At 46.8% G+C, this 14,367-nt stretch overlaps 1 protein-coding gene across 1 annotated transcript in view; it reads right to left on the reverse strand.

The window, feature by feature from the left end:
* LOC114912548 (myelin basic protein-like) overlaps positions 1-14,367 on the reverse strand; it is a 38,385-nt gene that overhangs the window by 17,905 nt on the left and 6,113 nt on the right. Inside the window, exon 2 of the mRNA XM_029259808.1 lies at positions 7,519-7,577. Coding sequence (XP_029115641.1) covers positions 7,519-7,563 — 45 coding nt within the window. The 5' untranslated portion in view covers positions 7,564-7,577. The remainder of the gene's footprint in view (positions 1-7,518; positions 7,578-14,367) is intronic.

Here is a 14,367-nt window from a genome sequence, read left to right on the forward strand (position 1 = left end):
ATCACACACACACACACACACACACACACACAAGGGGTGCGAGAACCCGACTGCGCCAGACGCCGGGCGCTAATGGCGCCACTATGTTCTCTAGTGTAATTTTGAACCTTTGTTAAATTGACTTAAGGCTGGGGGTTAATTACCTGCCATCATTAAGGTCCATTACTGGCTCTTTAAGGCTTCTTTCGGACGGACTGAAGGCGGTGCGATCCTGGCTGGGAAATCGAGGCCCCCGCAGATGCGGCCGCTAATCACAGACTAAAGATCCGTAGAGGCAGTTTGTGGGTGAGACTCGCACACAAGCAAACAATTTTCTCCGTATCTTTCACCGTGACCCTGCTGAGGGCTGCAAGGACCGCGGTGCCAACGAGGTACATTTACTCATTTATCTGACACTTCCCTCCAAAGCGACTTACAGAACTGTGCAAAAGTTTTAGGCACTTAGATGATTCACAGAAATATTTGTTTTAGACAGGTATTTAATGTCTTCTACATTAGTGTCAATGGAAAGAGCATATTTTAGTTTCCCAAGCATTGCTTTTGCAAAAACTTATAGTATTACAGTAAGGGTTTTTTATGTTGTTAAAGAAAGAAAGTACACACACACTGTCTGAAACCACTAACCCGAGCGGGGTCGCGGGGAGCCGGAGCCTAACCCGGCAACACAGGGCGTAAGGCTGGAGGGGGAGGGGACACACCCAGGACGGGACACCAGTCCATCACAAGATACCCCAAGCAGGACTCAACCCCCAGACTCACCGGAGGGCTGGACCCGGCCAAGCCCGCCGCAATGCCGCTCAGGACAAGCGGTTGTTAACGATGGATGGTTACTAAGCTTTGTAGGAAGTTAATTAATTAAGAGCATTATTTTTTGAAGAATTCTCACAATGGTCAGACTTGACCATTAATGGATCCGGCTCCTCTGGGGCTCAGCCCACAGTCAGAGCACACCTACAGGCCTGAGCCGTGAACCGGGGGGGTTGGCGTATCCCGGCTGCTCCATTAGCTCACGGTGCCGGAATGTTCATCATCAGTCACAAGGCGGACTCATTTACCAAGGGGCCAGTGACACCCCAGCCTGCCCGGAACAATAATTAGCCAGTTAGTCAACCCTCAAATGCTTAACATCCACATTAAAATGCAAATCATAATGCTGTCCTTTAATGAAAATAGCTCAATGCTGGCAGCTGCTGTGCTGTAACAAGTAGAAACAGAAACACTTAAAACAGAATAGCTACAGAGTGCTGCATAAAACAGGCCTGGCGACACGAAGCTGCGGTTAAGATACCGTCGGTGTGGATTTAAAGAGCAGCTTATTCCCTGAGCCTCAGTAGGACAGTTGACTCTACACGGTGGAAATACGGTCAATTTTCCACCAAGTGAGGGAAACAGAACTCAGAATACAACCCAGAAACATTGCCACAACCACATTAATATATTCACAAAATTATGCAAATTAAACTCTTTGAATTGGCCAATGACAAACCAGATTGGTGGTTCACATCCAATCAATGCCCACTAAGCCTCACAAACAGAGATGAGATGATTGTCCAGCGGTGGACTCAGGACGGCGCTACGGCGTGTTACACCAATTTTCATGATTCTGTACTCTGTTTTTAATAGGAAGGGTTGGTTATGTGTTATGTGTTTATTGGAGGTATGTGACTGATCTCTGTCCCAAGTTCTCTAAACGGAGGGATGACGGTGATGCGGTTCTGAAAAGGTGCCAGAGTGGTTATGGGTTGTATCTGAATGGTATTGAATTTGGCGTTTCATAAATTTGGAAAAAAATCCAGTTTTTCCATCTGGGAATTTCCTAAAGGAGGTAAGAAAGTGGAGGCGCTAGAAAGGAGATTGCTTCTTCTTACTTTCTTCAGCACTTTCCAAAAAGCGGGAAGCTTAATTATAATAAATTATTATGTACTTATTCGTCTATGTATTTATTTCTTTTTCTCTCGCGTCGTCGAGTGGGAGCCTTTACCCCGTTTTTCCGCAACATGTCGATACATCGCTGTAGGATAGAGCTGCTACAGAGAAACCTGACAATAAAGGTCAATCGTAAATAAATTCACAGAGTTCACAGCCACGAGGGAATGAGTACGAAACCAGAGATCTGAGGACCCGGCCGCGCCTCCAAAACCGTTTGGAGGAAAGGCAGGCTGCTGCAGAGGATGTTACCATGTTTTATACCCAATCTTATACAGGACCTCAATTCAGACAAGCAGTTTGAGGCATCTGTATTCCCATCATCACAAATATTCTCTTTCCAGTTTCATTAGGAGGGACTTGGGTTTGAATCCCTAAGGTACTTGTTTGATAGTTAAATTACAGCAAAAATGACCAGGGGTACAAATGGGTAAATCAGTGTAAGTAGCTTAGTGTACAAACCTCACAGTGCAAGTCCAAGTCATGTTGTAGAAGAGAGTCAGTTAAACATCAATAAAACAATTGATAATAATTATAGCAATAATGAGCGGTCTGTCCACAAAACTATTTTTTAAAAAAAACTAAAATGCATATTTTAACTGTAATGAATAAAATATCTGATCAGCAGCTAAATAATAGAATGTAATTTTACACTTTTAACATCTACGAGAGGAGGCTGCGCTGGAAGCGTGTGGCTGCGGTGTGTGAGGAGCTCACGGGCTTGAGTGTAACACACCCCTGGTGGCTTCCGGTTCGAACCCACCACTGGGTAGAAGCCCTGCACCCCTTAGGGATGAAGCACCAGGTTATAAAAAATACGTTTTAAATCCAAAGTAAGAGACACTCGACTCGGCCACTGAACCCGGCGCACGACCTCGACCCAAACACCTCCCGTAAGGCTCTGGCTACGGCTCTTAGCCCAGTCCCAGATCTCTGTCTCCTTACACTCAGAAACCGTGCCACTACACACTTGGGTCCGGTCCCACTTCTTCATCGGTCTTCGGCACCGTCATGCCTGGTGCGCAGGGGACGTCTGGGAGCGCGAGCAGCGAACTCCCGGTCAGACGAGATGCTTTCAAAGCAGGGAAACGGCTCCCGTCGGTGGCGCTGCTCATCGCATCCCCATCACGCTCCAAGGGACTGAACCTATATGTACTTGCGCCATCCAGGACAATGTCGGTGCCCAGCAACTCGTGCTCCTGCCAGGGGTACATGGGGTGTGTGGGGTGTGTGCATGGTACCAAATTTTGCTACTTGGAAAAAAAAAAAAAAGTAATCCAAGAAAAAATGAAAGCCCTGCACAATAATATAGAAATTTTCATAGAAAACTCGATTATATACAGTATTATGTTAATACTGTATGACATATAGACCCCTCCCCCCAGCTTTGTGGCGAACAATTTCTGTGCAACGACCTGTCGCTATACACTGTAAAAAAACGGTTCCATTTGCTCCCTTAACTACAGTCTTGAAAAGAAGTTGTTCTCAGACTGTTTTCCGTTGTTACAGTATGTTTACATGCACGCTGTAATTAATACTTACATAAAAAGTAACTATTACATTATTTTCATTAATTTGATAATTAATTATTTTTTGTTCACTGTGACCCTTCTCAAGACAGTCGGTTAAAGACATTGGTTGGATGGGTAATTTATTTAAAAAATAATTATATATAAAAAAAAATTTCCATATTTACATGTATTTATTTAGCAGATGCTTTTCTCCCAAGCGAGTTCCAATGAACTCTATGTAGTGTCACCATATGTTATGGTACACATTCATATATAGTGAATGTCACCATATATATCAATGTGTACCTTTATGTAATTTAGCAGAATTACAGCAGGGGTGGAAATCAAACCCAGGTCCTAGGAGTGCAAGGCAGCAGCTCCAACTACTGCGCCACCTGCTGCCCGTACATTAAATTACAGCGACCCGTTTCGCATGTTCTACTTCCATTTTACCGCTCTGTCTGTCAGTCAGTACCAGAGAGGGGTAAACGGACGGACCCTCGGTGTAACACACGTTAATAAGGTAAAAAGGCTGAGAGGCCCGTTCACACAGCGAATCCTCGGGCCCCGAGCAGCGGGATTAGTCCCGATCGGGGGACGGAGACGTGAGCTCAACTCCTTGGCCACAGATGCCCAATTAAAGGACTGCGGTGCGAGAACGGGCCGTGATCACGTCCCCTATTAGCTCTTCATCAAGTTGAGAACTGACGAGACCCGAGTCACTGAGCCGCTGGATTTGTGGGGATGCAATGACCTGGGTGAAGCACCTCACCTGAATAGCTTCAGTAGAATAACCAGCTGCAGCAGGTGACGGCCGCCCTTCACATGTTCCATGTGAACATGCCCGTCCAATTAAACGCAGCACTTAGCAACCACACTTAGCAACAGCGACAAACAATTACGCTTCCTCTACCCTGTCCAAGGGGTTATTTTTTTTTTTTTTTTTTTTTTTTTTTTAACTGTCGCTGTATTTTACTGCAACATTTTGTCCTCATCATCCTCATTTAAAAAAGAAAACCTTATTTGAGGGATTTAAAACTGTAACCCTTCAATGAGATGAATTCTGGGAGATTTATGAGTGCATTCTGACACCTGGAAAAGCAGATTCAGTAAAAACCCACACGGCCCAGGAGGAACCTTTCAGATGGACTCGCACCCTCGTTTCCCACTAGGACACTTTAGCGCTCGTTTCTCCAGGACCGACTCAAACGTCTCACCCTAAGCCAGAGCAGGAGGCGAGCGCCGATAACTCGTTATTAATTGTTTATTCGTTAATCTGACACTTTTCTCTAAAGTGACTTGGGATACAATGTGAGAATTGTATCCTAAATTCCAAGTTGCTTTTTCATACAGCAGGGAGATTTTTACCATATCAGTTCAGGGTAAACACCTTGAGCGAGGGTACTGCAGCAGGAGCGGGATTCGAACCCAAATCCTTTGACTGCAAAGCAGCAGCTCTAATCGCTGCGGCCCCTGCTCCGCAAAAGGGTTCGACAACGGCGGCGAGCGACAGCGTGTCTGTACGAACGGGACGTGCTCCTCTCGGCACCGATCGGGACCCAGTATTCTCCCGGTCCAATTTCCTGAGAAAAATCCGGATCGTTCCGAGAGGCAGTCGGGTGTTTCATCTCCACAAAGCCTTTAATACCATCAAATGCCATTTTGCTTTATGTATAAAATGCAGCCAAAGCCTTTGAAAAGTATATTAGAGATTCCGCCATCGTACTTTCGACTCGCCTATTATTGCCGGTGGTTTTCATCCGCAGACCGCTGGTGTCCTTGTTCTTACACGGCTTCCGGCACTTTCCAGCAGAGCCTGGCGCCATTCGCCTTCCCTCTGTACTTTCTACACAACAGCTCTTGAATAAAATTACTGGATGGAGCTTTACTCTGTTATCATGCACTGCACTCTCTGTGTACAGAAGTTCTACGTTACACACATTTACCGAAGCGCCTGCGGGGCGTGACGTTCCCCGACTACGAGTTTCCCTCTTTCGCCAAAAGCCGCGGAGCGAGCAGCTCAGGACAGGCGGTAATTGAAACCGGACGGATGGAAAGGACAAAGAATTACAGGCAGTCCCCGAATTACAAACGAGTTCCGTGTCCTCAGTCTGTCTTTAAGTCAGATTTGTACGTAAATTGCAACAGTTCGGTACGGTGGGCATCGAACGTCAGTTTGTCAAATGTTTCTCTTAATATATAGTAGATCGTTTACCGTTTATGCATAAAAAACAGTAAAGAAACACATTTCCAAATACACTAAAACATCTTTAATATAACAATACAGTAATAATAATGATGATACATTTGTTATTATTCTTATCAGTATCACTGCATTGTAAGTACAGCATTTATAATAGAGAGACACATAGAAAGCGATAATAATAAATGTTACTACTGCGATGATGGCATCACAAGTTGCCTTGGATGAAGGGAATTAGACTGATAAATAAACTGACTGAAAAATGAACAGATAGACAAGCAGACAGATAAATGGACAAACAAGTAGACATAAAGATGGACAGACAGATGGAAAAATAGACACACACACACACACACACACACACACACACACACACACACACACACACACACACACACACTGGCTGAAACCGCTTGTCCCAAGTGGGGTCGCGGCAAGCTGGAGCCTAACCCGGCAACACAGGGTGTAGGCCTGGATGGGGGACGACGACACACACCCAGGACAGGACACCAGTCCATCACAAGGCACCCCAAGTAGGACTCAAACCCCAGACCCACTGGAGACCAGGACCCGGTCAAACCTGCTGCACCACCATGCCACTGCCCAAATAGAGACAGGAAAATGTAATACAAGGAATGAGAGTCAACTTTCTTCCAACAAACATGACTCTCTGAAGCAATAACATGAAGAGAGCTTCTAAACATGGTAAAAACACACCATTTTTGCACCGTTTCCCTGCAACGAGGCTGAAAACAGTTTTGAAGATCATCTTAACGTTTTAGAGTCAGGGCTTTATAGGATGCAGAAGCGCCCGTCGGCACTGCACCCTTCGGCGCTCTGTCACACCCCGAGGCACAGAGGCGTCGGGGAGCCCAAGTGGCACAACAGTGATTTCATTTGACGGAAGGAGCTCCATCGGCCATCGCCGGGACACCTCTCCCCTCCGTCGCAAGTCGCCGAGCAGCTTGGGCCGAGAGCCCTGTTGCTAGGATACGTGGCTCGAACCGGAGCCCAGGGAAGATGCAGAAATAACTCTCTGCTGGGAAAACAGCTGCTGTCGGGGTGATGGGGTCACGACCCGAAACGAGGCTCCGCCCTCAGTGACCGCGTTCGGGTCGGTGTTCCTGTCTTACCTGAAAAACGCAGCGCCGGTAAAGTACGCGCCGCCCACAAGTGGAAACGCAACACCTCGTTCAATCGTTACTGCAGTTTGCCAGAATCCCGCTGCGCTTTAATCACCAGATGTGCACTTTCCTACCCAACCAAGAGATGGCGGTAAAGAGCAGCAGAACACAAGAGGAACGTCGCACCGCTTTACTTCAATTCAAGCCCACAATGTTTGCGGCTCCTGTGTGAAGCTCCCAAGAGCTTATGATCAATAAATAAAAAATCTTACCAGGTATTACTTTGTATCTCATACCCAAAGCCAAGGTTTGCAGAGAGCATCTGAATTAAGCTTTTATTGATTGTGGCTTCAGATTTGAGTTATGAACAAACCAAGTTAGGAACAGATGTCTGTGCCATATGTGTCTTTAAGCCGAGGAGCCTTGGTATAACCCTAAGCCCCTAAACACGGATCACACCACTGACGCTAGTTTACATGCTACACACATGCAAATATCACCTGGTCAAATACACAACAGTAAGTGAAAAAGTATCTGCAATAATTTCCTGCCCATAAATGCGTTCATGTAAATTTCACACAGCCACAACAAATAGACACAAAACTGCAGTTTCCTGCAGCTTTTTTGCTCTCACGCATCTTCTGGCTTTTGCACCTTCTCATCTAGAGCTCAGTTGTGAAGAGGGAGGCCCCTGCAAAGGCCCAGCACAAACCACACACACACACACAGTGATGCACCTCCCCATCATCCCTACCTTCTCCTCCACGAGAGGCTCACGCTTGCCGAGATGCTGTCCCATGATGTTCGCGGACACTGAAACAGAGAGAGGATCACAGCGTCAGGACCAGAAGGAGCCATCGGAGCGCTTTCCCGCTTCCTCTGCTACAAGCATCGTGCTCTTTTTCGGCGTGTTTGTGCTTAATTTATTCACAGCGTGATGCCGGACCGAGGTTAAGTGCCTCCACGAGGGGTTTCGCAGCACGAGCTTCAGCTCGCAACCTTCTGACACATAGAACTTCACACTAATGTGCCAAAAAGAGAAAAGAAAAAAGGAGAAAAAGTCTGCAGCCTTTCAAAAGCTGGACTTTTACACAAACACAATTTTTTTTTTTTTTTGGACAAGCTTGCTGGAAACATCCATCGCCACTGTTAACGCCTCCAAACCACCAGATTGTTGAATGTGCAGAAGAGACAAATGACAAAGGTCACAACTTTACTGAGTGAAATGAGACACCGTTTAGACCATTTATTGGAGTGTGGGGGGAGACTGCCAACCAGCTTCAGAGCGATCGCGTTCTCATTTAGTCGCCGTTTTCAAAGGCCACATCGAACAGGGCCAGGGTTCAAACAAAGTCAGTCGACACTTTTCTTTCACTTTCAGTGTCTCTTCATAGAAGCCTTTACATTTATTACTTCATTTATGTGACACTTTTCTCCAAAGTGACTTACAGTCTAAATGTACTTACAGTTATTCACACAGCTTGGTAACGTTACTGGAACTATTCAGGGTAAGCATCTTGCTCAAGGGAACTCTACAGCTGGAGTGGGATTCAAACCCACAACCTTTGGGTCCAAAGGAAGCAGCTCTAAGTGCTACGTGACCAGTTCAGCTCAAAACGGGCCCAAAATTCATCTTTAGGTAATTTGCATCAGAAAAGAAGAGCAGCGCAGTTCCACTGGCGTTAAAGTCGAGTAAAAACACGTCCATGAGCACCGTGTGGGTCAGAGGTGTACGAAGGAGGTGGGCAAGATCCCAACCCCCCTGACACCAGGCCTATGGCTCTTGGGCACAGTGATGACAGCAAGTGGAATCAGGCTTCCCTGTGTGACGTGACCGGGTGGCTCCTCCCACGGCCCTATCCATGCGTTCATGTTGAAAGAGACAGGAAGTGGGTTCTGACCTCATTCCCTACCGCACACATCACACCTGACATTTGACCCCACCCCTTCGGAACAGATCTCCTCCTTAAAGCTGGAAGTGTTCATTTATGATTTTTCACTTCCGGTTTCTCACACACACACACACACACACATTAAAATAATCTGTATGTATGACTGCATTAGTGTGAAATATGAAAGTGCCAGATTATTGCCCAAAACATTCACTTGGTTTAAGATATAAATAATATTTAATATATATGGGTATTATATACAGTGCTGTGTGTGTATTGTATTCTACTGCATATGAAAATGTCTCTGTCAATTTTACGTATAAAACTGCAATGCTGTCGTACGTAAGAGCAAACTGAATTTCTTGGCGCAGCATTAATATCACATATGATCCTTTGTGGACGCTGTAAGGCGGACTGTATGCATACTGTATGAAGGTCATAAGACTTTCAAAAGCAGTGGACACGCCATAGCGTCACAATGTAACATACAGCGTGCAGATATAGCATCTCGTAAAATATTATCATTTACAGGTGGTCATGGACCCAGAGTGACGACGGCCGTCCCATTAGCCTCCTGATATTATCTTCCCAGTGTCCCAGCGCACGACGAGAGCAGCTCTGAGTCGAGGACCACCTGTAACTTGAGATGGAGCAAAAAAATGGGTTTTGGATACATTTCCAGGGAGCTGTGGAAACCCCTCCCCCAAATATGTGATATCATTTATGAGCACACAGTGTCCTCTATAAGGGGCATCAGGACGCTGAATCGCAGCATATGCAGTTTTTGAGAGACACATTTAAAAAAATATGTCCTCCACAGTGGACAAAACGAATGGCTGGATCTCAGGAGGACAGACATAACAGCACGTGGAATTTGACCAGAGTAACTCCGCTGCTACCATGGTGCGGATCCCTGTGCTCCACTCCCAGAGGACCCCAATCCACGTGGCTTTCTCCATCATCCATACGTGGTTTACAACCTGTCGGCGCCTCGCGTGGCCCGGGGTGCTACCGGGCGGACCGTTGCCTCTGTGGGGCTGAAGACAAGGAAGGAGCTGAAAGGGAGCTGCTCGACGGTAACAAAACGAGCGCGACGAGAACAAAGAGCGACGGATGAGCGACGTTTCGCCGGCCCTTCTGCAACAGCGCGTACTGCTCAGCAGGTAACATTGTGGTTGAAGTGCCTGCCTTTGGATCCAAAGGTTGCCGGTTCAAATCCCACCTACTGCTGTAATGCCTTCGATGGAGATACTTATCTTAAATTGCTCCAATAAAAGTTACCCTGCTGTACAAAAGGGTAAATCTGAACTACGTAGGGTCATCAGCCCACACCATCTGTATCCAACTGTACACTGCTAGATACACTAGTTACACAGCAGTGAAACACACCTTCTCTCTGTCACTCACGCATGCTATGGGTGATTTTAGAGTCCACCAATCCACCTGACCAGCATGCCTTTGGACAGTGGGAGGAAACCCAAACAAGGGGAGAACATTCAAACTCTACACAGACTGAGCTGGGATCGAACCCATGCCCCCTCGCCCCATCCAGGCTGATATATTTATTTTTAAAGCACACACCTCAAGGGTACAACAGCAGTAACCAATCCTGGAACCTGAGCCCCCCTCCCCAGCTCCCGAGGACATCTGTTCACCCCTATCATTAAACTGCTGCTCAAAGGTATTTTGCTGAAGGCTGAATGTTCCATTCAGCATTTCTCGTGACTCTAGAAATCCAACATATCTCTCTCTCTCTCTCTCTCTCTCTCTCTCTCTCTCTCTCTCTCTCTCTCTCTCTCTCTCTCTCTCTCTCTCTCTCTCTCTCTCTCTCTCTCTCACACACACACTATCAACTGTGGCAAAACCGCCAGTCCAAAGGAAATGGCATGCTGGTCATGCTGCGTTCTGATCATAAGGACCAGGGTTCGAGAGAGGGGCTTCCTCTGCACTCACTGACAGCTCAGAGCTCACAACCCACTTTGTACCGCAGAGACAGAGAAAGAAGCAGCGGTGAGACGTGGCCTCGCGTTCAGCTCTCGGGAAGCAGCGGAGGATGAACCTCTGCCTTGACCATCGGGATGAATCATCGCACCGTGGGCCCAGGGGCAGCTGAGCACCTTGCCAGCAGCACCCACACACTTCCTCTCGCCTCTCCTCGTGTTATTCTGTGATGTGAAAGGTGCAGGAGACCAGCCAAGGCACGTTTACACCCACATCCTGCTGCAGCTCGCAGACCCAGGTTGACAAACCATCGCTACTGTACCTTCAAGGCGACACAAAGTCATATTGTCCACCCGTGTCCGACTTAAACCGCTCCAAGGACCACATTTTTATATTATTATGCTGATCTGTTTCAATATAGGTGTGGTGGCGCAGCGGGTTTGGCCGGGTCCTGTTCTCTGGTAGGTCTGGGGTTTGAGTCCTACTTGGGGTGCCTTGTGATGGACTGGCGTCCCGTTCTGGGTGTGTGCCCTCCCTCTCCAGCCTTGCGCCCTGTGTTACCGGGTTAGGCTCCGGTTCAGGCTCCGGTTCACTGAGAGGTGTGTATACATTGCTGTAGGACTTCAGAGCCCCTTTACGTCACAACTGTCACCTTGACATCAAATGACCTGGGTTCAAATCCCACCTGCAGCTCTAGTAGCCTTGATCGAGGAGGCATTTACCCTGAATTGACAGAGTAAAAATTACCCTTCTGTATAACTGGGTAAATCAGCGTAAGCAGCTTAACACAAAAGCGTGATATTGTAAGTAATTTTGTTGAAAGACATTAAGTAACAATAATAATTTAATATTTGTGGAATTACTGATAGTTTGCGGTGTGATCAAATTTTCCCCTCGGCGTGTGTCACTTTCAGCCTTAGAGATACAAGTGGAAGACAGAACATTCTGGAAGTGCTCCAAATATGTGTTGGCCATCAAGTCGACCAGCCATTCGCAAGTTACATTACGAATACCATTCTTCACATATTTTCCTTCATCACGTGAAAGTAATCTAATCGGTTTCAGTTTACTGAGGAAATCTACTGTACACGTTCAAAGAAAATCGGAAAATTGTCACTTTTTACGCTTTATATGTAGTTCTGTCGCATTCTTATCTCACGCTGGTATCGGGGTCGAAACGCAAGAGTAAAAACAAGAAAAAGTTACTTATTACTGTAGTGAAGCTCCGAGAAGTGCATTTTACGGCCGTCACCTGAGACCAGCACCTGAGGAATGTTGGAGACGCTGTGGGAGTGTCCACAGTGCGCCGTTTGTCTTCAGCCTTTACCACGTCCACAGCTGCGGTGACTGTATGATAACGCAGTCCTGAGCTCTCATTGGCTACCAAGTAACCAAGAATGCAAATGAGGTGTGGAGACAGAACCGTGCAACCGTGACCTTGCTGTCCTGGCATGGGGCACCTCGATGTTTCCAGGATTTAAGTGAATCGAAGGAGCAGGAAGTTTAAATGCAGGAGAGTTAAATGGGCCATGGATGAGTGGGATGGGGTGGGGCTCCACTGCAGGACAAGTGTTGCACAATGGCAAATGTTTAAGACAGCAGTGTTGCGTAAAAGCAGAATGGAGAGGAAAAGAAAAAAACATTTGAAGTCAGGCAAGTTAAGACTGTTGAGGGCTGGGCCCTGCACGGGGTTGTGCCGAGGTTCATCTCCTTCTCATAACGCTCCCCCCACCCCCACCCCCGCCCGTACTGCACGTTCGCGGACCGGTCCTCCATCGCCCTCTTCCTGGGCAGATTTCGAGCAGAGCCACTTAGACAGGAACACATTACAGCGCAGGGCAGCGACAACGAAATGCGACACACACACACACACACACACACACACACACACACACACACACACACACACACACACACCTGTGGAAAGTGAACCTCGCCGTGCAAGTGCAGCAGAGCAGCGCTGATCCGACCGCTTCCTTCCGCTTCTTGCGCAGCGTTTCCTGTTTTTATTTTGCACTTAATGCTACGCCACCACTGCCCCTTGACAGAACATGGAGAGTCTGGGTGCAGGGGCGTGCAGGACCACGGCAGCAGGACGTTCATGGCCCCCGGTACCCCGGCCGCCTCTCTCCCTTCGCGCCACTCAGACGACCAAGTGCAGCGGCAGATGAACAGCGAGCGCCAAGGCGCGTCCCGCCGAGACGCACACGGAAATACTGCCATCCTCCACACACGTCACTGGGAAGAGGGATATTAACCATTTCTGTCACAGCATCAGTGTGTGTTGGTTCTGTCAAACAACTTATATCCTGAGGGTTGTGTGTTCAGCTCCCATGGGGGCTCCTCTGTTTTTTTTTTTTAAATTCCTTTCTTAAACCAATATTGGACAGTAGTAAAACTGTACTAAAATCAAATCTTCCATAACCCCCCCAACACCTTCAGAAAGTATGACTCTGAAAACTGCTGTAACGGGTTCCAAATAACGTCCCCCCACTGACGCCACTCGACACAACACTAACACACGTTTCACAACAACTTTAAAACATCAAAAAATACCTAATACACCTTTAAAAGGTATTTCGATGACACCAGGTACAAACAACAAAAACAAAACGTTACAAAGTTACAAAAATTGTACATTAAAAAGCACCTTCGTACTCAACCAAAGAAACAGTTAAACCAGAGGAAATTCAGCCAGACTTCAATGATAATTACAATAATAATATAAACATTTTTAAATATAATGGCACCCTGACGTTGTACTCTTTTGTATCCTCGATAACTTCTCTATGAATATTTAGCTGTACAGTATAAAACAGGAGCTGGTGTGCAGGTCCAGGCTTGGACTTTAACCCTAGGGAGGAAACTGCTCTTAGACCATGGAGAATCAGCTTATTCTAGAATGGCCACCCCCGCGGTAACCCTGGTTATGTTTTCCATCTAGAACTACTTCAGTGCGCACACATTCTCCCACAATGCCGAGCGTCAGATGTAAAAACACATTTCTTCTGCCAGGGGCAGCGTTGCGTCTCTGCAGCCGAGGCCCTCGGGCCCCGGGTTCGGGAAAAGCAGCTCATGAGAGCTGCTTCGCGGGAGGAATGCAAGGGAACAATCTCGGGAACGCCTTTTCACACGGAGCCGTGAGGGATTCTAGGGAAACATTTATAGCCGTTTCAAAGGACATGTTGCAGAACGACGGTGCAGAACCAGTGGGGCTGCTGGGAAAATTTATTTTCTTCTTTCTTTTTTTGGTTTAATTGTCATGCTTTTTCCAGTGAATTTTGTTCAACAAAGGGCCAGCAGGTGGCACAGCAGTTAGAGCTGTTACCTTGCAGTCGAAGGGCCCAGGTTTCAATCCAACCTCCTGCTGCAGTACCCTTGATCAAGGCACTCACTCCGAATTGATACAGTAAAAATTACCCTGCGTTACGAACGGGTAAATCAGCGCGAGTACCTTGGTGTGAAAACCTCACGCTGTAATTCACCTCGTACAACGAGATCAGCTAAATAATGGTAAAAAATAATCAATATACTTTGAAGTTATTCAGTCATGGTATTAAGTAGCTGTAGTCAGTGTCTCTGCAGTGAAACAAAGCAGGACTTCACCAATGGCTCAGCAGTCTAATCAATAATCAATTACTTCAGCAAATTAATGCAAGTACTAAATTAAGATGCTGCAGTGGACTTATGGGAAGTGGCACTTTACTGTGTTTTTTTTTTTTTTAAATTTCTGTTCTTTGCCCACCCTGCGATGGACTGGCTCCTCCCCC

This window comes from Scleropages formosus, chromosome 18 (assembly GCF_900964775.1).
Source record: "Scleropages formosus chromosome 18, fSclFor1.1, whole genome shotgun sequence".
Taxonomy (NCBI): Eukaryota; Metazoa; Chordata; class Actinopteri; order Osteoglossiformes; family Osteoglossidae; genus Scleropages; species Scleropages formosus.